Genomic DNA, 26,533 nt, shown 5'->3' with positions numbered 1-26,533 from the left:
AACAAAGAATAATCTATGAAGCGCTCAGGAAAGGGAGTTGAACGTGTGGAAAGATGGATTCCAAACGTTGCAACGGAAACAGCAACCAGGCTATTGAAATGATTAAGGTTCAAGAAGAGTAGAGGAATTGGGCCTGGATCTGAATTGACAGAACCACTGAGACGAGACAAGTTGTAAAAAGTTGACGACTGTTCCGTTTCGGCACAAGGGGTCATAAAAATATACCAGTGAATTGAGGAAGTTGATAAACAAGGAAATAGTAATGACGAGGCGGCGCAGGACGCGGCTGAATGAACCCAGACAAAGGGTGATGGAGACGCTTTAAGGAAAAGGGGGTAAAGACCGTTATGTGCTCATTTGTATGTCGTTTTCGTTTTTTTCAATATGCCGAAGGGCCGAAGTAGAGAAAAAGAGAATTTGGCGGAGAGAATGGAGTTGTTGTAGTTTGTATAAGGTCAACAAGGTCAAGAGGCCTGAGAGACGAATTGAAGGGAGGTTGAGATAACGCTGCGTAATATCGTGATTGGATGGAAAAAGTATAGCAAGAAAAGACGTAGAAGAAAACACGAAAAGCCTGTGAACACCGGGTTCAAGGTGGGCCTTGGTCGTGACTCAGATATTGGAAGTTGAGATTAATGAGTCATGGGTGGGACCGGTAGGCAAGAAGAGCGATAAATTGGAAGGCCACTAAGATGGAAAAGAATTCCAAAGATTCGAATGGATGCTGAAGCTTGTACAAGCTACCAGGAATCAACCGAAGATGGGAAGAGTTGTATGGGGACCCTGGGGATCAGAGCACCTTCAAATCCAGGGGGGATCGGACAAGTCGGAGTGCTCAAAAGCCAGGTTCCCAAAAGAACTGGGATTCTCAATCGCTCAACAAGCTCTGTCCACAAAGCACGTATGAGTTGAGAAGGTATTCGCCAAGGACGATTTCGTGATATATAACCAAGACGAAGATCGGGGGGCGAATGGAAGACGATGGGGCCAATCAATAGCAGAACTGGAACAGAACACCAGAAGTAACTATTGACCAGGCCGAGTCACAGAAGCAGACTCTGGAGATGGTGTGAATGGTATAGGAAGGTCGAAATAGGAGGCGTGGTCGATGTCGGGGAGCACTCCTTGACAGATGGCAACAGCGGTTATGGGGGGAAACAGATGACTTGGATATCGCTGAAGATCGAGTGCTAGCCCGTAGAAGAGGGACGGGGAGGGAGGAGAGAAGAGAAGAGAATGGGGAGAAAGATAAGATAGGAAGTGAAGAGAAAGAGAGAAGGAACGAGGGAACGGAGATGATAATATGGCAAGTTTAGAGAAGAAGGGGAAGTACAGGTAGATTAGGAGTCATATGGGGAAACAGCGTCAGGTTAGTCACATCAGCGGGTTCCTTAATGTTAGTTCCTCAGTTTACCCGCTGTACGGTACAGAGTGTACACTGCAGAACCATGATGTGTCATTCAGGACGTATATTCTGACGATACAGTTACTGTTTCAAACGGGTTTAAAACGGGTTTACTCGTGCGATCTACACTGCCTCGTCCCCAATCAGAACTGTCCCATTGGGCATGATTGGCCTTCTGGGGGGTCCAATGCCCCGTTTCCGTACCACTATCGATCGTCACTTACAGAACCCGGTATGCCTCGAACGCCACGCAATCCAGTAGGCCCCCATCGTCAATCTTCATGAACCTTCCAGACAAACCCTGGGCATTCCACCCTGTAGGGGAATTACGAATGACATGATGAAAGAGACGAAACATCGACACCCTAGCCCAAATGACGAACATTCATTGTCAATCTAATGGCCATTGTTTTCTATCTATGACGGGAGGCGATTCCAGCCAAATTTGGAACCCCAACATGAACTACATTACATAGACTACGATACCAGTTCGACAAAGACCCAAAGACCCAAAATTCCAAAAAAATTGTCAATTCTTCTCCCAAGGTTCAACATGGAAAATACTGGGACCTGCAGTCCAGAATGGTCTTCCCGAGGTCTCAGGATGTTGATTTCCCCAGCCCAGCAAACCAGGAGAGAGCAGGGGGCATGGGAAAGTGACCCTCTCAGCCTTGGGAACTTGGGAACTGGGAACTGGGACTTGACTGGACTTGGGAGACTCACGCCGGCCGAGGGCGGATCAAGGTGGCGACGCTAAACCGGATGCATCGCAATGTGCAGTGGATTCTGGGGCAACCACCCATCACCACCAATGAGAGACACTCATAACAGACTCCAATATGCACTATTTCCATCGTGCATGACGCCATGGATGAATTATGGCGTGATGTCCTTTGATTGGTAACATTGGTAACTCAATCCGACCCACTCCATCTCCCCCTACTGCAGGCCCCGGAGTTTCGTTGCCGGGTCTCCTTGAGAAAAAGAGGGTCAATGGGCCAGCTGGCTGTTTCTTCCGCAGGTACGGCATACGGTGTCAAGGGGACGCTGCCTAAGTTGGTACATTATGATTATTACCTTTTCCAAAATAAAAAAGGGGGGCCAGATTTGACTGCTTTAGCGCTCCTGCTGCAGGAGCTTTTTGTCCTTTTGGTCCTTTTGGCCCCAGATGGCGCAGATGTATCCCATGCAGTGTGGCTAAAACCACTTACGCGCCCGACCTTGATGGCGATGGGATGGGTCTAGTCTAGTCCCTCCCCCCCTCCCCTAGAATGACAATGACTTATTCTAAGTACGTGTCTACTAACCGGCCCCACAATTTTTCTTTCACAAAAATAATGAACCCTCGCTTACGAGGGTCCGCCACCCATATGGAACAGATCACCCATATGGAACATTTTTGCTAAATCGTACTACAACTACTATTTACCACACCACCATATAGTTAATTAATTAACTAAAAATAATAAACAAATCAATCAGCCATTTTAATATTAGAATACAAAATCAAGTTAATTTCCCCGGCGTTTTTTGGCTCTTCCATGCTTCCTAATTTCAACCAATATCTTCTTCCACTTCCGCTTCGTCTTTTCTTGATCGGCTTTTTCAGTCAATTTATATTCTTTTAGCTTCATTTCTTTGATCTGGCTTGAATTGATAATACCAGTGATTTGCGTATAACGGCGAGAAGCATCATATCTAGCGTGACGTGCTCCCATAATAGCTTGTGTAGAATCGAATTCCCGTTGCAGTTGGACAGCCAACATTGCCTGAGTCTCAGCACCCTTTACAAGCTTTGCTAGCCCTTCTTTAAAACGTTGAGTAGTAGGATCATATTGATTAATACGATCGCTAATTCTTCGAACTCTCTCAGCGGTTTTTGGGGTGCTAAACTCAGTATTTTGTGAGTTAACTGATGGTGTATCTTCCCGGGATATATTATCATAATATGGATCGTACGAATCCAATTCATCGGTAATAAGCTTAGAATTAATTGGCCAAAGGCCAGTTAATCTAAACCCAAGCTTGATTGTATGTGGCCGGAAGGTTTTGCGTCTGATTTCACTGATTGAATGTAGGAATTCATCCTTTGAAAATTTACGGCATCCAGTCATTGTAGCCGCCTCAACTGCCTCACTATGCCAGTGTTTATATACACTAAACACTCCAACATCGAGAGGTTGTAGTATATGGCTAGTATGTGAGAGTAAGAAGAATAGAATGATATCATTCTTCTCACAAAATTCAACAAATTGACGCGTTAAATGTGATCCAAAACGATCGCATAAAACTAGCCTCTTTTTCCCAATGGTACGAGAAATTGTCCATTTATGAAACAGCTGAATCCATTGATATGCTAATGTATCATTGATATAGCCAGTATCAGTTATAGCAAGATGCTCGTCGTCTTCAATTTTATCAAACCAACGTAGTAATGCTTGTTTAGCGCTTAGAATAATCAGCGGTGGGCATGTAAAGCCATCAGCCGAAACAGCCTCTAAAACAGTGACAGACTCGCGATTGGTAACTGAGCCATTAAATAGCTTCTTTTTTGGATGTCTTGTGATAATAAATTGATCGCGACCGACGCCAATTTGGAAGCCAGTTTCGTCAAAATTGTAGATATCTTGTTGACAGATGCCATATTTAGCCACTATACGTTGATAGTCTTGAAACCATCTCTCTATAACGGATTTATCCAGTGCAGTAGCTCTTTCAACATCAAGAGCTCGCCGACGTCGTATATAGTACTCAGGATACCGTTTAAGAAAACGCTTTAGCCAATGGTCGCCAATTTGTGGGGGATCTGTGGTGGTGTCGGTATGATCTTCTTCCAGAATTGAATCGGCAGCAATAGCAATTTGACGGCGATTTATTGATGCTCCGACCGCATCAAAATAATCAATATATTCACATAAAGCCTTCTCCTGTGCAATACTAAGCTTCCGGCCATTAGGTTGTCGTTGGAAAAGCGATTTTCCACCTTGCCAGCGCCGACGAAGACGGCCTTCAGGAACCGCGAATTCTCGCGCAGTCTTCCTAATATTAGGCTTAGATTGCTCAGAGAGAGACTCTATTGCCAGCTGAATCTGGTTCTCTATATCTTTATTGGTTTTAGGCATTGTTGGTGGTGTGGTAGATGATAATAGTGGTTGTGGTAAGATTTAGAAAAAATGTTCCATATGGGTGATCTGTTCCATATGGGTGGCGGACCCTCGTAAGCGAGGGTTCATTATTTTTGTGAAAGAAAAATTGTGGGGCCGGTTAGTGGGTCGTGCGGAAATACTGTAAAAGCGGAGATGACATTTAGGTAATTCGAATGCGTTCAGGCCAGAGGCAGAACAGAACTCAGTAAGGTAGAAAGGTACACCTGTGCCTGGGTACCCTACAGGAATTAAGCCTGCTGGTCTCAGACATCAACGCAGCAACCAAAATGCAACGGGTCTTTGTCCCGAGTACCAGCGGTGTAGGACCTGTCGTTGACCGCCTCCTGCAAGGACAAACCTTGCAGCCCATCGAGTCCATATGCAGGTGGCACGGCATTACTCATGACGTGGTTTCACATCACGCGATACGTTTCCCTAACACCATCAGATCTTTTTTTTTACTTACACGACAAGGGGGGATGATCATTTTTTAGCTCTTTGTCTATTTGATACTCTATGGTCAAATCAGATATCGAGATGGATGGATACCTCTACAGTTACTGTCCCGATAACGGGGAAAGGCGCGTACATGTGTGCTACTTTAGTGCATGATGGCATTCTACGCAATGTACAGGGGGTCAATGCAGTCGTGCACGGCTCATATTCCGATCTCCCCTCCATAATCCATCGGTGCTCGCCGTTGGCTCCCTAACCTAACCTAACAACACAACATTACTACATATATTTCATGCCGACTGCAAGTGTGTTTCGTCATGTCGGATCAGTATCATGCACGACCGGAAGTCAACCTTCTGCGCTGGATCTACTGTAGACCATAATAATGCGCCGAGACATGCAATACAAGCAGATGGGATCATCGTCCTAAGCTGATACTATAGGCAGTTGGCATGATATGACACATTCTACGGTACAACTTGCACAATACTATGAGGGAAATACATTGTTCACTATCATAATATAATCATAATGGACTCAAACGGAGTGGGTAGCACGACCTGAATAACCATGCATAACACCTATAATGATCACTCGACATCCCGTGTTGATAATGATGATCCTAACCCTGAACCTAATACGCGATAGATCCCCTTTTCCATCCAATTTCCTTCCAATGTTAACTTTATCCATGAAGAACAATACCATGTACAGTAGGTCCATCAGATAACCAAAGATACAAGCTACAAGATACCGATAGGACAACCGATAACCACGATACGAGATAGATAATTAGACTAATGAACTCAGACCCCTCGGCATACATAAAAAGTGGATATCTTATCTGTGGGCCATGCATCGCCCGTAGCCCAACGATGTACTATCTACACCTTAAAACTTCCACAGGAACCATGGTTTGTATACTTAGGTAGACCCCACGATAAGCCTGATGAATTGTACACACTCCGTAGAACCGAGATAGTCGTGATCCACGGTCTTGGGTTTATTCACACTTGTAAGGTTCAATGTTGTTATCACCCTTTTTTTCAGACTTACCCCGCACGATCGTCAAGGAGTCATCTCGGGTGGGACTGGAATAGTTTGATTTTGATTGCGAATGCTGATTATCAACTGTACTTGATGTATTATGCAGCGGGTGGCCACCGAAATGGAAGTCTGTTTTGACCCTACTATGTACATGGATGTACAGTAAGCATGGGGGCTGGGGCTAAGGCTGGTCAAACAACAATACGGAGTACATGTATCCGTAGTCCGTACGGAGTAGGGTGATATTGCAATATGTCGCTTGATATAATAATGAGATCACCTAGCACTAGCTCGTTTGGATTTGGATCCTGGAACGCCTTCGAATCCCTTGTATCCTCGTGGAGACAGGGCTGTGTCGGTCGGTCGGTCGGTCGCCCGGCCGGGCCTACTACCACGGGCACCACCACCATCACAACCAGGCGTGAATACTCTCATTCTCACTGGCTTCCGACTGGTAAGCGAGAGAGGGCCCGGCTCAGTGCTAGCCCGCTCGAGAAAGGCTGGGGAGCTGGGAAATGAAAGGCGTTTCACCCGAGTGATCCTGTTGTACCAGCTGACTGGGATTAAGTTCCCCGGATTCTGGTCTGATCCATCCGGAAAAGTTAAGGAAATGTTGAGAATTGGCTTTTTGAGTTTTTGATTATTATTATTTTCTTTGTGGTTTTTTTCTCATTGTATTTTGTTTGGAAAGGTTGTATAATTGGTTGGATTTTATCCAATAACGATTTCTGGTTTTAGTTGGGGTGAGCAATGATCCCTTTCGCGGGGTGTTTACTTTGTCATTCTTCGTTGCTAGGTGGACGGCTAGGCTTGAGGGTTGTAAGTACATGGATGTAGATGGACTTGGTTTGACTGATGATGAATTTGTAGGACCCGAGTCCTTGGTCCATGTCCCGGGCGAGTGTATTATTTGTATAATTGTGTTATAAACGGTTTGTTGGTTTTTGGACTGGTACATGTATGTACTATGTGGTTAGTATTGAAATATGCATAAATTCAAGTTGTTGATAGTATATCATGGTTATGCTCGGGCTTTTGTTGACTTCAGATCAAGATATAAGTGCATTTGATTCATATCCTTGGAATTTATGAACTTACTGCATTGTGCTGCATGCATATAATGTAAAGCTGCAACATTTGAAGTCAATGCTGTTGTGTCCTGATTGAGATGCAACACAATACTACTACTTATATGTAAGGACTGGGCTTGGTTGATGCTTGAGCCTTTTCCAAGGTTTCTATACCTGCACGGAGGTGAATGTTCAGCTCGAAGTCTCAAGTTTATGTAGTATGCATGATATTTATTCTTAGGATAACCTTCGGCAAACACTTCTGCATATGAATCCAAGATCATATACAATATGCGCCAATGCGACACATTTCAAAGTTTTCAGGTTTCACACTTAGACAACTCGAAAAACATCTTCCATGCATATATACAATCCAAGTTTATATCAGAGCACTCTGTTTCCCTGAACTCAACACACCCAGCCTTCGGAGTTGTAATTCGAGACATCATATATATTCAATGATAGCCTGAGCCTGAGCATCATAACTCCGAGTCACATCAAAATCGAACCCCCCACAGTTCAAATGACTATCGCCACTTCATAATTTTAAGGGCATCGAAAGGCATCGAAGCTAACTAAAATCTATGATTGAAATATATTCATTAATAAAATGACCTGTAGGCTTATTGGTCCGTATGAAGCCGATCGTGTAACGGCAGTTGAAAATGGTGACACTAGACCATTGACCCTTGACAAGACATATATCCCAGCTGGGTAGCCAGAGTAAGCATTTCCAGGTCCTGGTTATTGCGAGAGGGTATGATCACCAATACTAGATACTTTCCCCTGGGCGAGAAGTTTTCAGGATATATGGAAAACCTTCAATATGAACCTGGCGCTGAGTTTGACGATAATGGGTTATCCTGGAGCTATCCGCCACGGTCCTGCGAGGAGATTGTTCTACAACTTGAAAGGGTCTTTGCTTCTGAGATGATTCTATACCTCAGCATCTATCAGATGGGCACCTAGATTTAGTCTTTGAGTATTCGAAAGCGAAAGCTCTCATCAGACCAGGGCTACTATGGGATGCTGGTGCTTTCAAGGCGAAGAATTCAATGAGGATAAAATATATAGCCATACCTACTAGGTACCACAATAAATTTATTGTTTCAATCATAGTACTGGTATCGCTATTTACTTACAATAGACTCGCTTACTACTATATTGATTAGGAGTAGGACTGGTAATTCTAGGCGATGAGCGTAACGCTACACAGCGATTATTGTACCTAGTAGTACCTTCTAACGGATATTGGGAGCAATGTCAAATATCAATTGACATCATTGCTGAATTCCAACCCACTAACAACATTTAATCTCGATCGAAGATCTCAGCCTTAGAAATCTGCCACATTCCTCTAGATCCATACCTATAATCACCATGGTGTCGAAGAATTTGCCCAAACACTACTCTATTCCCGTCTGGAATGTGAGCCCTAACAACCTCGAACAAGATATATTACTCTCCTTGCCCAGAATCAGTCCTCAACAATCAACAATCATAATTTCTTAATTGCTTGTGCATCTACGCATACAAAATAATACTCTCCAAAACTACATATAATATCAACTTCTCGAAATGAAGCTCTCCATCTACGTCCCTCTGGCTACCTTCCTGGCCTTCTTCGCTGCCGCCGAGCCAACAGAGGCCCCAGACTCATTGTCTCCAAGCCAATGTCTTGTGAGTACTATACTCTTTAGTCCAATGGACTATCCTTCGATTGATCATTATTCTAATTATATTTTTCGTATAGAATCAATGTTTAACTGAGGCGGCAATTGTATCTGGCTGTATTTCACAGTACGATTCTGATTGTACCTGCCCAAGTAATGCATTTCGGAATGCGCTGAGTACTTGCTTAAATGATGCTTGTACAGAAGCAGACATTGCAGGTATGTACTATCACCGTGACTCTGGATGAGTGTCAGCGTTGAGCTAATTTTGAGTTCTTGATAGATGCGAAGCAGTTACATGTGGAACGGTGTGGAACGGAGCCGGCGTGAGATGTGAGATGTATATAAAAGCCTTTTTTCTTTCTGCTACCTTACATATCTGGGAAAATACGTTATTAAATACCATTTTTTGATTGTCTACAACTTCAACTCGTACCAGGGACCTTCTCAACGGCCCTGAGTGAGATTTCCAAGTATTCGAGGAGCTCCACCTGAGTGACTGTAGGTACTGTGTAGATATAATTAAAGTGCTCCATGCGCTGTACGCAATACGCTATCAACCCCAGGATCAGCAGCTAAGTCCTTCATCAAAATAATCTTCCTGATCTTCGGCTTGTGGGGTCGCCTTATATGAAGATCGTGACGGGGCACAGGCGCCTAATCCTGCATAGTACGAACGCTTAAAACTACAAGGAATTACTATATTCAAAATTTGAAAATTAAGACCCATGGAAGAACTCCATTGCGATTTGCACACGAGATATCAAGATAGGTAGTAGACAAGAAGAGCAGGAAAGAGGTTAAGAGTCAGGAAAAATTTTTTTCGTTCTTAGAATTCGTAGTCTGAATCAATCAACCCATAACCATCTAAGCCTCAGTCTCGTAGGCAGCGGGGAAACGCTTCATGTTGTCCTCAATGAGACCGTGGCCACGCAGGAACTGGACGTAGGCACCATCCTGCTTGAGCTTGCCCTCCTCGCGGAGACGGACGTAGTCCTCGCGGCGAACGGGGGTGAAACCCCAGTTCTTGGAGGCAATGATCTTCTGGCGACCGGGGAACTTGTACATGGAGCGACGCAGAGCCTCGATGGCGGTGGCGCGGTGGGCGTCACGGGTGCGGACGGACAGAATGATCTGGCCAATGTTCACACGGGCAACGGTACCCTGGGGCTTACCGAAGGCACCACGCATACCGGTTTGGAGACGATCGGCTCCGGCACACGACAACATCTTGTTGATACGGACGACGTGGAAGGGGTGCACACGGACACGGAGGTGGAAACCTTCCTTACCGGCGATCTTGACGAGGTACCTTTGAAAACGGACATGTTAGAATATTTTTTCTTTGAAGAAAAAAGTGCTGGTGTAGAAATCGGTTGTCGATTAAACGGCTTCGGAGAGAGAAACGTACTTGTTGGCACAGATACGGGCGGCCTCGAGAGCCTCGGAGGACAGCTGCTCGTACTCGTTGGAGACCAAGTGGACACACATGGGGAAGTCGTCCACATTGGCCTTCTTACGACCCAGATCGAAGATACGAATCTTGGGGTCGGGAACACCACGGTTGAACCGGGACTTAGGGTAAGGCTATATGACGGACAGACATGTTAGCAGTTGAGCTTTGCCAAGCCATGATTTCATTCCCTCGCATCCAAGAAATCCCAGGTCTCCGTAGAAAGAAAATCCACATATCCCCAGAACCCACGAAATTCGGGGTTTTCCCTCTCTTTTGGAGTCCAGCGGCCAGTATCGCAACGGTGTAGCGACACCAGTCGTTGCGATTATGGTGCCTTGGATATTGCTTCAAATGTTCCACCCCCCACAACCGAGATTCCCACACAAAAAATCCTCAAGGCGAAAATCGGCTCAACGCACCTTGTTCTTGCAGTAGCGGTAGCATCTTGCGGGACGACGAGCCATCTTGAATGCTGGAAATAGGCGAAGAGCACTTCCTGCGAACGGAGTTGTTGAGTGTCGGGTCGGTTGGTGTCGAGGGATCGAAAGGAAAAGAGAAGGGTTGGCGGGTCACGGGATTGTTTGATTTCCAAGCAGCGATGTGGCAAAGAGCCCTAACCCTACTAGCGGACCAATCATACTGCTCTCCGAGGGACCCACTTTTATTACTCGCTGGAATCGATTACTGAGCATTTCACTCCTACATCTATGTAAGCTTACAATGCTACGCTGATATGCGGGAAACTGGTTTTAGTTTTACGGTTAGAAATCAAGAATCACGTCAACTGGCTTCATAGATGCCTGGTTTGCCTTTTTAGCTAGGGAACATAATTCATAATCATGGCGAAACGTGTGCCGTGTTTCCTCCAATAAAGTGGACACTGCGCATGTTCTCCCAACCGAACATCTACGGTCACCAATTGTCCCAAGTCAACCCAATTATTGGGTTCCAGTCAGGATGTCCGAGTCACCAGCGTCCAGGATGGCCATGGTGGAGCAACGGAAGAGCTTACCGGCGGCGGTACCGAGCTCAATCTATTCTGAAAGTTAGTATCGTGACATTAAGCCATGATCTACACGGTATGCTCTTCAAAACTTACGTTGTTACCGGCGAAGTGGTGGACGGGGGTCTTGGCCAGCATGGCGTAGTACTCGAGCTCACTCTTGCGGAGAGGAGGGGTGTTGGCAGCGATGATGATCAGCTTGGCCTTACCGTTGCGCAGAGTCTTCATGGTAGAAGCAGCGCCCAGTGTGACCTTACCAGACTTCATCACCAGGGCGAGCCTGGAGTTGATCTAGACCCGCAATGTTAGCTTCACTTGCATATGTACGATCTTCACCCTCGAAATGCGGGGGTTTTGGCATAGATTGCTATGCAAGTCGATACTCACGTTGTCGGAACCCTTCTTGGACTTCTTGGGGGCCATCTCTGCGCGTGAAGTTCTTTACAAACTTCGAAATTGTTTAAATAACTTGTATGGGAATGCGCTCCGGCTTGACTGTGGACGAAGAACGTGACTTTGGTCGAAGTGAAATTCAATATCTGTGGACACCCGGATGATCATGATATTCCGATCCGGCGGTGAGTGAGCGGTGAAATTACCGGAACGGCAGGCGGTTCATGAAACTAGGACCGACACCTGAGGCAGTAATCAGGCATCGATTTCACCCTTTTCGACTCCGCTGTAATCTCCATGTAACTTTCGTCCTGTAATTTCACATTGGGATGCAGCCCAATTTCCCTCCAGCCGTTTGTTATTGTTTCCCTTGGTATTGATGCATCGGCCTGAGTGACCTCGAAACCTTTTCCCTGGTGCACTTTGAACATATCTTCATTCAATATTTATTGCCACCTTACTATCAGATTCAATTGTCTTACTTTCGTACCACAGCCCCAATTACCTTGGTATTTTTAGATGCCAGAGTAAGGGACTCCGCCCGCATTCCTACAGAAAAAAAAGTTGAAGGCCTGCTGCAATCGGCCCTCCCATTCTCCTCTGTCCCCCATTCCTCTCTGCGCTCAGATACAGAGACACTCCCGTCGACGTCTTCAATGCTTCTCCGGCTTCCATTGGCCATGTGGCAGAACCTCAACTGACGGTTTTACATTCCTCGTTCCATACAACCACTGCATCATCCCATCTCCACCAGGTCCCACCCGTTTTGACCGCTCTGCATTGATACACCCTTAACCCTTTTCACACACCTGAACCAACTAGATCAGTTACCTTTTTTGGACCGATACGCCCCAAAGATCTATTTGCCTCCCTATATACATCACCTAATATTCCCGGGCCTTGGGTCCCTGCACGATGTCAGCAACGCCTCGCAAGCCTGGAACCAGCGGCAGTTCCAGCAAATCATCGCCCGCAGATCCGCAGCCAGCCAACGGGTCCACCACACGAGGGCATGCACGCTCGCCCAGCGCCGCAACTAACGGTCTCAACCGCTCCCCCTCCTTGAGAAGCTCGCCTGTTTCTGCCCGCGCCGCCGCAAGAAAACCAGGCAGATCAAACCTAAGCATGTCCAACGTCCCGCGGATGTCTAACGACCCATCCGAGGAGGAGGCGCGAGCCCAAAATGCGGCCTTGATTGAGGAACTGCGGGAGCAGCTTCAGAAGGCTGAAACCGCCTCTGAGCAGTATCAGAAACAACTCGGCGTCTTACAAATGCGCTTGGATGAAGCCGTTAGTGAACAAACCAAGCTGGAAGATCAAGCTCATGAGCGAGACACTCGGATTGAAACACTCGGTACCGAGATCCGGGAGCAGGCCCGCCAAATTCGGGATCTCGAGCAGCATCATGAAATGGAGCGGAATGCGATGCTTCAGGAGAAGGAGCAGCAGGCCAGCAAGGAAGAAGAGTTGCAGGCGACCATTCAACGGTTGAAAGAGTCGGTGGCGCAGAAGGATATGCGCATCAATACTGAAGGTGACCGCCATCAGGTATCACGATCTTGTAAGTTGTGAGAGTTGCATATATCTAGAGTTCAACTTGCTAACAATCTGTCTAGCGAGCTTCCGCAATCGAGCATCTCCAGATCTGGATGCACAATTTGCTCCTTCTTCCCATCTCGAGCGCAGCCCCTCCCGTAATAATTCCAACCTTCTCCTCCAGAAAGACAAATTGATAGAATCCTTGCGCTTGGAATTGGCTGAGTCGCAGATCAAACTTGTGGAGATGGAGAATAAAGGCGGAGGTCGGCAGCGTGAGTTGGAGAAGGAGCTTTTGGAAGCACGCATGGCTAATGCACGTCTTATGGAAGATAACGAAAGTTATCAGCTTCTTCTCAGCGAGAAGACGCTCACCGGTGATTTCACCAAAGGCGACTTCATGCGAGATGTTCACCCCGGGAAGAATTCCAGCAGCGGGCTAGGCTCCTTGGCTGACGAACTCGAATCGGTGGATGAAGAAGCGGCTGAAGGAGACCCAGGCCGCAAGGCCGATGGTGAGCTCAAGAGTCTCAGGGACCAAAACAAAGCCTTGACACTCTACATCGAACGTATCATAAGTCGTGTCCTGCAGCATGACGGTTTCGAACATGTTCTGGATCGAAATGACGACGACGAAGAACCGAAAACCGCCACGGGAGCAGGTGGTGAAAAAGACTTGCCCCCAACACCCCCCGAGAAGGATGATAATGCTGCTCAAACATTCCTGCAGCGGGCCAAATCTGTGGTATCGGGCCAAAGCCCGCGGTCCCACCCCCAACCCCGATCTCGCCCAACCAGCATGATGCCTCCACCTTCTATTCCGCACAGTCATGCACATGAGAATCCGGAAACCGCCCCCAGTATTCCACTCCGTGCCCAGTCAGTCAGAGCTAGTCATCGTCGAGCCCGCTCTGAGCAGGTCGACCCCAATGCCGCTTCTGTCGTCGGGCACATGTATCGTGGAAACGGACCCATGAGCCCTACCCCAATGGGGCCTGGATCACGCCAGAGTATGTTCTCCGGTGCTCCCAGCTACGTATCTAGCATGAGCCGGGCCCCATCAATGTCCAGTCAACCCGATCGAGCAGGCCGCAGTAGCTCCCCAAGTGTTACCAGTGATGCGCTTGGAGATACGTCTTCCACAGGAGCAACTTCCAGCCCTCCTCGTTCTAGTAGCGGCATGACCAACTATACGGGTGCTGTCATGACGCAGAATAAGCTGCGGCCCCTGCGTCTTGTCAGCGACGCGGCCAAACTCGAAGAAGAGGAGGCTGCCCGCAAAAAGGCCAACCGTGCGAGCTGGATTCCAGGTTGGTTTAACAAACCCAACCCGGAGGAACAGACTCAGCTTTAACCGGTCCGTGTTCCTACTGGAATGCCATGATTTGATGTGATATTGGACTTGTCTTCACCATATTTATCATACCCCCTTTGTGATGCACAACTTGCGACCCATGTTATGGAGGGCCAAATAATGGGCTCAATCCTTTGCATAATTTGTCTTTTTCTTCTACCACTTACCCTTTTTTCTGTATGACTTTCATGTTTGAACGATTTTGTACAGGGGCGCCAGCCAACGAAGTAGATACAGAAAGCTTCAATACTCGGAATATATTGACCCGATTTATCTATTATCACTATTAAAACCTTAGTCACTTGAATTATATGTAAACATGATAAAACATCCAGATGATAAGACATCCATTTAGGAGAATTCTATCGCCGTATTAAAAATTGAATTCTTGTGGGTTGGAATATAGATCCCTCACAGCTGGCCGCTTCCCCGACGGATCAACTTTAGTGCGTCTCCGCCTGCGGCCAGATTGGCTCCTCCACGCATCAACAAGCACATCTTGCGCACAGCTCTACACTTTCGAGGAATCAATTAAAGACACAATGACCGGTTCACTCTCCCTGTTCTCCGTCAATGCGGTCCTCGTCATGTCCGCTGACGATGGTTCCCGTATCTTCACGAAATACTACTCGGCTCCTCACGCCCCCGCCGGAACAGCACCCAACTCGACTGATTACCCTGGTGCCAACCCCTACCCTTCGCTCAAGGACCAGCGTGCTTTCGAAAAGGGACTTCTCGAGAAGACCAACAAGTCTACAAGTGACGTGATTCTCTACGACAACCGCATTGTGGTGTTCAAGATGGAGAGCGACGTGATGCTGTACGTGGTGGGAAGTGCCGACGAGAACGAGGTTCTGCTATACAACGTGGTTCTGTCGCTCCGCGATGCCCTTGGAATACTATTCAAGTAAGTCTCAATTTGTGTTAGGAAGGAGATACTGCAATCCTCAACGACAGTGCTAAACAATTCCTTAAAACAGGGGTGCCACCGACAAGCGTACTATTGTCGAGAACTACGATCTTGTTTCTCTTACCATTGACGAAATCATCGACGACGGTATCATCCTCGAGACCGACCCTGTCATGGTCGCTTCGCGAGTAAGCCGTGCCCCAGCTGCGGATGCGCCGAACATGAAGAATATCGACCTTTCTGAACAAGGTCTGATGAATGCATGGGAGTTCGGCAAGCGGCGCCTGGCCGATAGTTTGCGACAAATGTAGAGGATATACTGGTTCTTTGTTCTCTCGCAAAATCCCTTTGTTTCCTGGGACAGAGGCCCTTGTACCTGCTTGGTTTCTCTTTCTATTTCCTGTTCTTCCCTGGCTGGCCCTGGCGTGATATGGTTTTCTTTTTAGTACTCACAGTTGTTTCCCGTATGTCTTTGGGATGGAAAGCTTCATAGATCTTTCGCATGTTTTTTATATCTGTTCTGCATCCTGCAAAAGCAAGCCTTATCCCGTCGCGTGTGATCTCGACTGTTTGTGGCTCGAGCTAATATTCCCATAGCTGAAAGCGCTGATGACTTCAATGAAAAAGACGAACTCTTTAATAAGCCAAATAACTTTGATAAGTTGCATAATATGTATATAGCGTGGATATCATCTCGTAGAAAGCTATAGAAGTGGGTAGCTCACCTTTCCTAGAACAGAGCCCGACTTCCGCTCCTGCCCCGCATACGTCACGCTCGAAAATTCCATCTTTTCACAACTCCCCGCGGCCACAATGAAGCAAAGATTTTCTTCAGTAGACGTAAAGGTAAATAAGGAAAGCAATTTCTGAAGCTGAACATACCGCTAACTTTCTCCTAGGTCATCACCCAGGAGCTAGCTGCGGAGCTGGTCAGTCTGCGGGTGTCCAACATCTATGACCTGTCTTCGGTGCGTTCAATGATTTCAATCGCAAAGACAAACACTTAGAACTAGAGATACTAATAAGCTCTGTGTACTATAACAGCGTATATTTCTTTTCAAAGTATCGAAACCAGACCATCGCCGTCAACTCATCGTCGATTCTGGCTTCCGCACTCATGTCACGCAATACTCTCGCACAGCAGCCACCGCACCCTCCCACTTCGTAACCAGACTGCGCAAACTCCTCAAATCGCGTCGTATCACAGGAGTCACGCAACTTGGCACAGATCGTGTCATCGATATCTCTTTTAGCGATGGTACATTCCATATGTTCCTTGAGTTTTTTGCCGGCGGCAACATCATAGTCACTGATCGCGAATATAACATCATTGCGCTGTTTAGACAGGTTACTGCAGCGGAGGGCGAAGAAGCAAAACTTGGCCTCAAGTACGATATAACCAATAAGCAGAACTATGCGGGAATTCCTGATATTACGCCGGAACGGATCACAGAGACGATAGAGAAGGCGCAGGCATTATTTGCACAAGAAGGAAACGCGCCTAAGAAGTCTAAGAAGAAGAATACGGATTTCTTGCGGAAAGCTCTTTCGCAGGGATTCCCTGAATTCCCGCCACTTTTGCTGGATCATGCATTTGCCGTTGTTGGACTTGATGCTGCGACTCCGCTTGATCAGGTCCTTGGTAATGAGACAGCGCTACAGAATGTAAGGAAAGTCTTGGATGAGGCCGAGAGAGTGTCGAAAAGCTTTGACACCGGTGCGGATCATCCCGGCTATATTGTTGCCAAAGAAGATCCGCGAGTGTCGGCGCAGGCGGAAGGTGAAAATGAGCAAAAGCCCGGGCTACTATATGAGGATTTCCATCCATTCAGGCCTCGACAGTTTGAAGATAAGCCGGGGATCAAGATCTTGCAGTTTGAGCGCTTCAACGCCACTGTTGATGAATACTTTTCATCTTTAGAATCACAACGCCTTGAGTCTAGGCTTACGGAGAAAGAAGAAACGGCCAAGCGTAAGCTGGATGCCGTTAGAGATGAGCACCGAAAACGGATCGATGCCCTGAAAGATGCACAGGAATTACATATCCGCAAGGCTGGTGCTATCCAAGACAATGTATATCGCGTTCAAGAAGCAATGGACGCTGTGAATGGCTTGGTCGCGCAGGGTATGGACTGGGGAGAGATCGCACGATTGATCGAGATGGAGCAAAGTCGAGGTAACCCAGTTGCCCAAGTTATTAAGCTGCCTCTCAAACTTTACGAAAATACCATCACTCTCCTTCTAGGAGAAGGCGAGGAAGAGGAGGAAGATGTCGATATCGAGTCCAGCGACGAATCTGAATCCGATTCGGAGGCTGAAGAAAAAGAGGAGCGAACTCGAACCGATGCTGCATCACGGATGCTGTCAATTGATATCGACCTCGGACAAACGCCTTGGGCTAATGCCTCACAATACTATGACCAAAAGAAACAAGCTTCAGAGAAGCAGGAGAGAACTGCTCAGTCTTCTACGAAGGCGCTTAAGAGTCACGAGAAGAAGGTCACTGCCGATCTGAAGAAGACTTTGAAACAAGAGAAGTCAGTTCTTCGACACGCTCGTGAGCCATTCTGGTTCGAGAAATTCGTTTTCTTCATCTCCTCGGAAGGTTACTTGGTTATTGGGTATGTTTCTATCTTCCTCCAAGCTGATTTATATGCGACTAACTATTCTATAGAGCCCGGGACTCAATGCAAAGCGAAATACTTTACCATCGCTACCTGAACAAAGGTGATATCTTCATTCATGCCGACCTGGCCGGAGCGATGCCTATTGTGGTCAAAAACCGCACCGGGAATGGGGATGCTCCTATCTCTCCAAGCACATTGTCACAAGCTGGAATCATGTGTGTTGCAACTTCAACGGCATGGGACTCCAAGGCTGTCATGTCTGCGTACTGGGTACATGCCAACCAGGTTTCGAAGACAGCCGAGATGGGTGGTGGAATTTTGCCTGTCGGTGATTTCCAAATCAGAGGCGAGAAGAACTTCCTAGCGCCATCGCAGTTGGTGCTCGGCTTTTCCGTCTTATTTCAGATCAGCAAGGAAAGCCTGCGCAATCACAAAATACACTATGATACCACCGATATTCTTGCTACTGAACCCCAGGAGTTCGAAGCAAAGCCCTTCACCAAGGGGGAATTGCCCGAGCAGATAGAACAAGACGAAGATGTAGAGGAGGCAGAAGAAGACGAAAGAAATGTTTCCGACGAGGAAAAGGAAGACGACAACGATGCGGCGCCAGCTTCTCGAAACCCTCTTCAACGAGGTAACTCCGAACTTCCTTCTGCACAAGCTAAGCAGGATGATGAGTCTGGATCTGAATCGGATAAAGAAGAGGATACGACTAAAGAGGGGGCAGCAGAGCGCGAGCCGGAAGCTGAGACTGAACCCAACCAAGACCAGTCTGCCAAGGAAATAGCCGAGGATGAAGAATCAGAAGACGAGGAGTCCGCTTCTGCTCCTCAGGAGGAGGCCTCTCAAGAGCAAGACAATCAGAAGCTCACAGCGCGAGAACGCAGAGCTGTGCGCCAAGGCAAGACCATCGACCGACCAGGCCAGGCTGAACCTGCCCCAACTCGTACTGCACTAACCCGGGGTAAGCGGGCCAAGGAGAAGCGTGCTGCAGCAAAGTACGCCCATCAGGACGACGAAGAGCGTGAACTAGCCCTTCGGCTCCTGGGAGCCGGTAAGGGCAAAGCCGCCAAGGCAGCTCAAGCAGAAGAAGCTAAAGCTCAGCGTGAGCGAGAAGCCGAAGCACAAAGGCTGCGGCGACGAGCACAGCATGAGCGAGCAGCAGCAGCAGAGCAAAAACGACAAGCTCAGTTTTCGGGGGGTGGTGATGACTACAATGAAGAGGTCGCAGCCGCCGAAGCCGCTGACTTGACCTGGATTCCAGCACTGGTTGGAACCCCAACTCCAGATGATGAGATCCTTGCTGCTATTCCCGTCTGTGCCCCATGGGGCGCTATGGGCAAGTACAAGTACAAGGTGAAGCTACAACCTGGCGCTGTGAAGAAAGGAAAAGCCGTTAAGGAAATTATTGGTCGTTGGGTCTCTGAGACTACTACTGGCAAGGTGAAGAAGGATCACGCCGAGGATGCGGGGATCCCTCGCGCTGATGCAGAGCGGCTACGGGCTAGAGAGGGTGAGCTGATCAAGGGGTGGAAAGATACAGAGATTATCAACACTATGCCGGTTAGCAAAGTGCGTATCATGACTGCTGGTGCTGCCGGCGGCGGCGGAGGCGGAGGCGATAAGGGCAAAGGGAAAGGAGGCGGTGGTGGTAAAGGTGCTGGAGGTGGGAAAGGAGGGAAGGGTGGAAAGAAGAAATAGACCATGTCGTTAGAAGCATAGAAGTATACCTATGGACTTTGTATATAATCTAGAACGGTTTTCAACCGTTTCTGCTTTGGTGGCTGTCTTCAAAACATTGACAAGATATAAATTTCTTCATATATGCATGATTCAAGCCCTCTCTACATCAGGTTAGAAGATGATCGTGCCCTGATATTATGATCTTGGCAGCACGCAAAGTGATACGACGCCCATGCATCCACTAAAAAGGTATATTAATCCTTCTGTATGCACTATTCTTGTTTCTTTTTTCCTTCTTATCGATCTGTCATATCTAAAATAGGCCCACACAAATCTCTGCTCAAGCGTAACTGACCTCACAGTGCAGTGATGTTCATGCCCAATCGGATGAGTCATCCGACGTCATGGCGAAATCGTCGATTTTCCGCGATTTTTTGTTCCTAATAAAGAACTGCATATCGCGACCACGAGGCTGGTGTGAGATGATCGACAATCCGATAACCTAGATCAGATCTCACAGAATACAGATAGCCCAAAAAACGCACATATAGGCATCAATTGCGTTGTGACTCGGACCTGTGCGCTTTGGCATTCCCATATACACACCCCTCATTACGTGTGCCTGATTTCTACTGCGTCATTGATATCCGGCCTTTACATCAAGCTGCTGTTCCTCCGATCCTTCACTGGAAGTCAGCGCAGACTTACCAGATTGATCACCACGATGGCCAGCTCCGAAACACGGGTTGTCTCCGTTCAACGCCTCAACCAGGGCCCCGGATCCAGATCACTGGCCGAATGGTGGGCAGATGAGCGCAAAAGCCAAACTCCCGAATCGAAGGCTATCGAAGAAGCCGCCAACCTCCTCCGCATAAATGATATCCCCGTCGCATTCCCTACGGAAACGGTCTACGGCCTAGGCGCTGACGCTACGCGCAGCGCTGCAGTTCAAGGCATCTACCGCGCGAAGCAACGACCTTCTGATAACCCGTTGATCATCCATGTCGATTCTCTCGACATGCTTGATAGGCTTCTGAACCCAGCTCAGACCAGTCCAAGTGCAACCAAGACACCGCGCATCTCCCTTCCCCAGATCTATACGCCTCTTGTTGAACGTTTCTGGCCTGGCCCACTGACTATTATCCTTCCCAACCCTTCTGGCTCCGAACTCGCTCCAGAAGTCACCTCCCACTTGACGACCTTTGGCGCTCGCATGCCGTCCTCACCACTCGCGCGCCTGCTCATTCATGCTACTGATCGTCCACTCGCCGCACCGTCTGCTAATGCGTCTACAAAGCCCTCCCCTACTACAGCGCAACACGTTTACCATGATCTGCAGGGGCGCATAGACCTAATTCTTGACGGTGGATCCTCCGGTGTTGGTGTTGAAAGTACCGTTGTGGATGGACTATGTGACCCACCCGCTATCCTGCGGCCCGGTGGTCTTGGTATTGACGAACTACGCACTGTTCCCGGCTGGGAGAACGTCACAGTAGCTTACAAGGACGGAACACTGGATATAAAGGATATTCCACGTGCACCGGGCATGAAATACCGACACTACTCACCAAAAGCACGGGTAGTCCTTTTTGAATCAGGATCCAGCCTCCAGGGCGTGACTCGTCACGTTAAAAAGGATTTACAAGATTCTGCTATTGGCGCACATAATATCGGCATTGTCCGTACCCGCAACTGGAAGCAAGGATTGGGACTTGCTCCAGATGGTGTAGTGGCGAGCACTGCTAAGCCTGTCACTGCGCCCATCGATAACCTGGTTAGCTTCCCTGTCCCAGGACAGGCGAATGGCAGTCAGAATTGTCGGACTAAACTGGCTTATGACTATCATCTTGGTTCGGATACAAATTCTATTGCCCATGGCCTATTTGCGGTCCTGCGAGCCCTTGACGAGTTTGATGTGGATGTGATTTACGTGGAGGGGATATCAGATCGCGATGGCGACCTAGCGGCTGCTGTGATGAACCGGCTTCGCAAGGCCGCTGGGTCGGAGATGAAAGTGTAGATAATGATGATATATTGCCTTAGATTTTTCGTTTTAGCTGTAACATTGAAGCATATTTAGGATTTTATATGAATCATATATCTTTAAAATATCATTTGTACTCTTAGTTCTTGTGAGGAGTTGACCATGCATGTATCTCTTGGACTTTCCCGATGTAGAGGTTTTGACTTCGAAACGTTTCCTGTGCGGAGATCTCCGACCAAGATATTCAACTTTGATTCGATGACTCAAATATGCATGTGTTAGTCTAAAAACAAGCCAGAATAATGTAGAAGGCAGAGCCACGACCCCCGCTTAATGGGGCAACCGGAAATGCGATATAGATCGAGTTATCGGTGAAGAAGAGGAATTCCGTTCAAATCGGCGGTTCAGTTAAACCTTCTCCCCCGCAATCTCAACTTGAAATCTTTTGTCGCGGCCATATATAGCTCGACATCCACTCCAACCTACAAAGTTTCTTTCTTTTTTTTTTCTAATACCTGGAAACTCTTCCCACAGACACTCGCTTTCGCTCATACTCTTAAAAACGCAATGTGCCAACACCCGCTGCACGAGTTCATCGCAGGCCTCCCCAAGTGCGAACACCATGTCCACTTAGAGGGCTGCTTAACGCCCGAACTGATCTTCCAACTTGCCGCACGCAATGGGGTTACTCTTCCAACCGATGACCCCGCTTTCGCCTCAATTGAGGCCCTAGCAGACCGTTATGAGCGCTTCGCTAACCTCGACGACTTCCTGCACTACTACTTCGAGGGCATGGCGGTCCTCCAATCCGAAAGTGACTTTGCCGATCTTGCCTGGAACTATTTCCAGAAAGCCCATTCCGACGGTGTTCACCACGCAGAGGTCTTCTTCGACCCGCAGGTCCACCAGGGTCGCGGCATTCCCTATGAGACTATTGTAGCTGGTTTCTCGGCGGGTTGTAAGCGCGCTGAGCGCGAGCTGGGCCTCAGTACTAGACTGATTCTCTGCTTTTTACGCCATCTTCCCGTTGAGTCAGCCAATGAACTCTACGAGACGTTTCTCGCCTCTGGTGACTACGAGAAGGGAACTATCCACGGTCTAGGCTGGTCTTCCTCCGAAGTTGGCCCACCGAAAGATATGTTCCGGGAGATTTACGCCTCCGCTAGACAGAAGGATATCCGTCTTACTGCGCACGCCGGTGAAGAGGGCGACTCGACATATATCAGTACTGCGTTGGAACTTGGAGCCCAGCGCATCGACCACGGTATTAATTTGATTCAAGACCCAGAGCTCATGAAGCGTGTCGCCGAGCAGAATATCATGTTAACCGTGTGTCCGGTTTCGAATGTGAAGCTGCAGTGCGTGAAGTCTGTTGCTGACGTGCCGATTCGGAAGTTCCTGGAGGCGGGGGTGAAATTCTCGATCAATAGTGATGACCCCGCATACTTTGGGGCGTACATTCTGGACAACTATTGCGCTGTACAGGAAACGCATAAGCTGTCTGTGCTGGAATGGAGGATTGTGGCGGAAAATGCGGTACAGGAGAGTTGGATTCCTAATGAGAGGAAAGCAGAGTTATTGGAGCGCATTACCGCGCATGTAAAGAAGTATTTGTAAATTGAGGTGCATGGTGATACCCCCTGACTGAATTTCAACATGTATATATCATGATTATCCTTTTCAACTGTTCAGATATATCAATTTAGGGCTTGTTTGAGGTTGATGCCACCAAGTTACTCAACTGTTATACTAGTTAAGTTAACTAGTTATAGAACATCGATTTCCTGCCCGAGAAACAAGGCATAAATTATGTCAAGTACTTCTGTTAGCTATCTTAGTAGGCAATAAGTACCTCCACTATAGGTACCTCACGACAACATCAAGATTTCCCCGCTTTACTACTCTCATGTCCCAAGTCATTCTCAACAGTACCTGCGCATCAATCAGGTCTACATTCCGACCAAGGATATTGAATCGTAAATTGCACTATTTACGTGGTCTATCAACTGGGTCCTTACAGCACTACCGGATCAAGAGTGCCCGCTCCAAACATATAGGAATAGCGTCACTTGCGCTTCAACCGATATCTCAAACTTTCTCACCCAAGGGTTCAGAGATTCAGACTCGAAAGATGTCGTCAGCTACAGCGTCTCCTGACCGGTACAAGCTCGTTTTCTTCGTTCCACCCAGCGATCTTGAAGCCTGCAAAGAAGCTATCTTCGCAACAGGCGCGGGTTCGTTCCCCGGGGGCAAGTACACGAAATGCTGTTTTCAGACCAATGGAACAGGTCAATTTCTTCCTAGTCAAGACGCGAATCCAGCGATTGGCTCGGTCGGAACTCTAGAGCATTGTGAGGAGGTGAAGGCGGAGATCATGTGTCTAGGCCGAGAGGTGATGCTGGATGCAGTGCAGGCTCTGGTAAAGGCGCATCCATATGAAGAGGTTGCGTATGAGGTGTATCGCATGGAGGATGTGTAGTGTGTAGCATTGCTAGGCAGGAGATAATTTTTGGAAGGTTAGTGGCTGCTGAGGATGCTCTGAGAATGGCTTATGTTGTTAAAATGCCGAAGTTGTCTGCTGCCAGTGAAGAATAATCATTGCTGTATTTATATAAGATTTACTGCAAAATGGAATCAACTCCATTCAATTGATGTAAAATAGTGGTAAAATCGAAGTTGCGAGGTTGTTATTGTAGGCGTTGCAGTGGGCGATATGGAGGGAGTAATCTGTCGACGCTGATTGGCTGACCGCCCGCAAAACGTCTTGCCAACTCGATCCGTCATTCTCCTCCGTCAACTCAACATTCACCCCCAATTAACCTCCCAATTCCCTCTCTACGATGGCGTCGAAACTCTTCCCCGTTTCGCGGGCCAGCCGGCTGCTGCGCCAGACTCCATTCACTCCATTCAGATCATTTTCCGCCGCCCCTCAACGGTACAGCGATTCCCTGACGGTCGTACGTGATTCCCTAATCTCCCAGACCCCTCAGACATTGCCCCGGTGCAAGCCGGCCAAAAACTACAAAATAAAGGTCAATCGATCTGACATTCTCTCTCTCATCGCAGCACCGTAACTCCCCTTCCAACAACCCGACCATTCCGTTCCAGTTCACCACGCAGAACCTCACTCTTGCCGATGAGATCCTCAAGCGCTACCCACCACAGTACAAGAAGGCGGCTGTTATGCCCCTCCTTGATCTCGGTCAGCGCCAGCACGGCTACACCAGCATTAGCGTCATGAACGAGGTTGCTCGCATGCTTGAGATGCCTCCCATGCGTGTTTACGAGGTCGCTACCTTCTACACCATGTACAACCGCGATCCCGTCGGCAAGTACTTCTTGCAGATCTGCACTACCGTATGCATACTCCCTTCTCCCGCGAACTTAATTGTATATATGAATGAATTCTAATTAACATATTTTAGACCCCCTGCCAGCTTGGTGGTTGTGGCTCCGACTCCATTGTTAAGGCCATCAACGAGCACCTCGGTATCACCCCTGGTCACACCACCGAGGACGGTCTCTTCACCTACATCGAGGTTGAGTGTCTAGGAGCCTGTGTCAACGCCCCCATGGTCCAGATCAACGATGACTACTACGAGGATCTGACCCCAGAGTCTATCAAGACCCTTCTCACCGCGTTCAAGGAATCGGCCACTGCTACCGGTGCTGCCGCCTCCACCAAGGTTCCTGCCCCTGGCCCGCTGAGCGGACGCGACACCTGTGAAAACAGCGCCGGTCTGACCAACCTCAAGGAGGTTGTGTGGAACCCCGAGACTATGATGCGCCAGGACGGTGCCTTGGATGCCCAGCCCCAGCAATAAACGAGTCATGTTTGACTCTTTATTTTAAATTTGAAGGCTGTATTTACGACTCGGCACGGGAATGGAGAGAACGCGGAGGAAATTTATAATGGAGGGTTGTAAGTGTGGGACCCTACCTGAATTCATGCTTTGAAAGCGCAGACTCGGAGCGGAACAAAAATTTAGATGCACGTCCGCTGCACGAGCATCTGCCCAGGGCGTCTTTGTTTTATTTTGTCTACCATGTACAGTACGTGGCCCCTGAAGTTTATTTTTTTTTCTTGGGAATGGGAGCCGGATGCAGATTAAGTCGGCATCAATGCAAATTTCTTTAGTTTTCCACTTACTCTCTATATCCTTTACTGTTGGTTTAGGTAAATCATATATAGAACTTGGCTGCGGCATTGGAAGGGGCCTAAGCCTCTACTTCTGTAGTGTGATAGTAGAAGATACTAGAGAGAATTCTTCACAAAATATGTCGTAGTGGAAATGAGTTCTACTTTTATGGCTTTTATGGCAAAATCCTCGAAGATATCCTCAAGGGTGAGCATCAGTGGCTTGCTCCATTCTATAGGCTTGCAAAATCATCATTTGCTTTCAATTCAAAGTATAGAGTGCACTGGACTGTCCAGGACCGGCATCCAGCTCACATATTGGTGGTGGGTATAAATTGCCAGTGCCCCATCAACTAGGATAGGAAAATATGTACATTTATAAGAGAGGAGTATCTGGGGTATGGCCTTGTTTGTGCAGGGTTGCAGGTCAATAAAGACGCTTCAATACAGGATAGCTCGCTGAAAATGGTTTACTATTTACAACGTACCAATGAAAAGTTCATGGATCTAGCCCTAAGTTTAGAAATATTCGTAGGATACGGGAATTTCTAGTCAGCTTACAGAGCCTTATATAAATAAGAATGCTAGACAAGGATATGGTTCAAATACAGGCTCAAAAGAGATAAATGGTTGATTTCCTGGTTTTAAA

General features: G+C 47.7%; 11 protein-coding genes across 11 annotated transcripts; 9 read left to right on the top strand and 2 right to left on the bottom strand.

Moving 5' to 3' along the window:
• Nucleotides 1-6,306: 6,306 nt before the first annotated feature.
• N7478_002861 (uncharacterized protein) lies at nt 6,307-6,573 on the top strand (the record flags this gene model as incomplete). The annotated part of the gene is made up of 1 exon (XM_056919075.1): nt 6,307-6,573. The coding sequence occupies one exon, from the start codon at nt 6,307-6,309 to the stop codon at nt 6,571-6,573; it is 267 nt and encodes an 88-aa protein (XP_056782233.1).
• A 2,129-nt stretch (nt 6,574-8,702) lies between these two features.
• N7478_002860 (CFEM domain-containing protein) lies at nt 8,703-9,127 on the top strand (the record flags this gene model as incomplete). The annotated part of the gene is made up of 3 exons (XM_056919074.1): nt 8,703-8,804; nt 8,878-9,016; nt 9,081-9,127. The coding sequence occupies 3 exons, from the start codon at nt 8,703-8,705 to the stop codon at nt 9,125-9,127; spliced, it is 288 nt and encodes a 95-aa protein (XP_056782232.1).
• A 537-nt stretch (nt 9,128-9,664) lies between these two features.
• N7478_002859 (60S ribosomal protein uL16) lies at nt 9,665-10,717 on the bottom strand (the record flags this gene model as incomplete). Its single annotated transcript, XM_056919073.1, has 3 exons — nt 9,665-10,109; nt 10,209-10,384; nt 10,673-10,717. 3 exons carry the CDS (start codon nt 10,715-10,717, stop codon nt 9,665-9,667), a joined length of 666 nt encoding a protein of 221 aa, XP_056782231.1.
• Nucleotides 10,718-11,191: 474 nt separating this feature from the next.
• N7478_002858 (60S ribosomal protein eL30) lies at nt 11,192-11,679 on the bottom strand (the record flags this gene model as incomplete). Its single annotated transcript, XM_056919072.1, has 3 exons — nt 11,192-11,287; nt 11,353-11,547; nt 11,644-11,679. The coding sequence occupies 3 exons, from the start codon at nt 11,677-11,679 to the stop codon at nt 11,192-11,194; spliced, it is 327 nt and encodes a 108-aa protein (XP_056782230.1).
• Nucleotides 11,680-12,564: 885 nt separating this feature from the next.
• On the top strand, nt 12,565-14,539 carry N7478_002857 (uncharacterized protein; the record flags this gene model as incomplete). Its single annotated transcript, XM_056919071.1, has 2 exons — nt 12,565-13,210; nt 13,266-14,539. The coding sequence occupies 2 exons, from the start codon at nt 12,565-12,567 to the stop codon at nt 14,537-14,539; spliced, it is 1,920 nt and encodes a 639-aa protein (XP_056782229.1).
• Nucleotides 14,540-15,081: 542 nt separating this feature from the next.
• Nucleotides 15,082-15,760, top strand: N7478_002856 (coatomer subunit zeta; the record flags this gene model as incomplete). Its single annotated transcript, XM_056919070.1, has 2 exons — nt 15,082-15,446; nt 15,520-15,760. 2 exons carry the CDS (start codon nt 15,082-15,084, stop codon nt 15,758-15,760), a joined length of 606 nt encoding a protein of 201 aa, XP_056782228.1.
• Nucleotides 15,761-16,262: 502 nt separating this feature from the next.
• N7478_002855 (putative DUF814 domain protein) lies at nt 16,263-19,780 on the top strand (the record flags this gene model as incomplete). The annotated part of the gene is made up of 4 exons (XM_056919069.1): nt 16,263-16,295; nt 16,349-16,417; nt 16,494-18,070; nt 18,124-19,780. The coding sequence occupies 4 exons, from the start codon at nt 16,263-16,265 to the stop codon at nt 19,778-19,780; spliced, it is 3,336 nt and encodes a 1,111-aa protein (XP_056782227.1).
• Nucleotides 19,781-20,486: 706 nt separating this feature from the next.
• On the top strand, nt 20,487-21,782 carry N7478_002854 (L-threonylcarbamoyladenylate synthase; the record flags this gene model as incomplete). Its single annotated transcript, XM_056919068.1, has 1 exon — nt 20,487-21,782. The coding sequence occupies one exon, from the start codon at nt 20,487-20,489 to the stop codon at nt 21,780-21,782; it is 1,296 nt and encodes a 431-aa protein (XP_056782226.1).
• A 531-nt stretch (nt 21,783-22,313) lies between these two features.
• On the top strand, nt 22,314-23,363 carry aah1 (adenosine deaminase; the record flags this gene model as incomplete). Its single annotated transcript, XM_056919067.1, has 1 exon — nt 22,314-23,363. The coding sequence occupies one exon, from the start codon at nt 22,314-22,316 to the stop codon at nt 23,361-23,363; it is 1,050 nt and encodes a 349-aa protein (XP_056782225.1).
• Nucleotides 23,364-23,877: 514 nt separating this feature from the next.
• Nucleotides 23,878-24,225, top strand: N7478_002852 (uncharacterized protein; the record flags this gene model as incomplete). Its single annotated transcript, XM_056919066.1, has 1 exon — nt 23,878-24,225. One exon carries the CDS (start codon nt 23,878-23,880, stop codon nt 24,223-24,225), a length of 348 nt encoding a protein of 115 aa, XP_056782224.1.
• Nucleotides 24,226-24,586: 361 nt separating this feature from the next.
• N7478_002851 (complex I 24 kDa subunit family protein) lies at nt 24,587-25,570 on the top strand (the record flags this gene model as incomplete). Its single annotated transcript, XM_056919065.1, has 3 exons — nt 24,587-24,703; nt 24,813-25,103; nt 25,172-25,570. 3 exons carry the CDS (start codon nt 24,587-24,589, stop codon nt 25,568-25,570), a joined length of 807 nt encoding a protein of 268 aa, XP_056782223.1.
• Between the last annotated feature and the right edge of the window lie 963 nt (nt 25,571-26,533).

This window comes from Penicillium angulare (assembly GCF_028827245.1).
Source record: "Penicillium angulare strain IBT 27051 chromosome Unknown utg000003l_segment0_segment0, whole genome shotgun sequence".
In the NCBI taxonomy this organism is placed as follows: domain Eukaryota; kingdom Fungi; phylum Ascomycota; class Eurotiomycetes; order Eurotiales; family Aspergillaceae; genus Penicillium; species Penicillium angulare.
The sequence above is the reverse complement of the archived record's forward strand: the minus strand, read 5'-3'. Positions and strand labels throughout refer to the sequence as shown.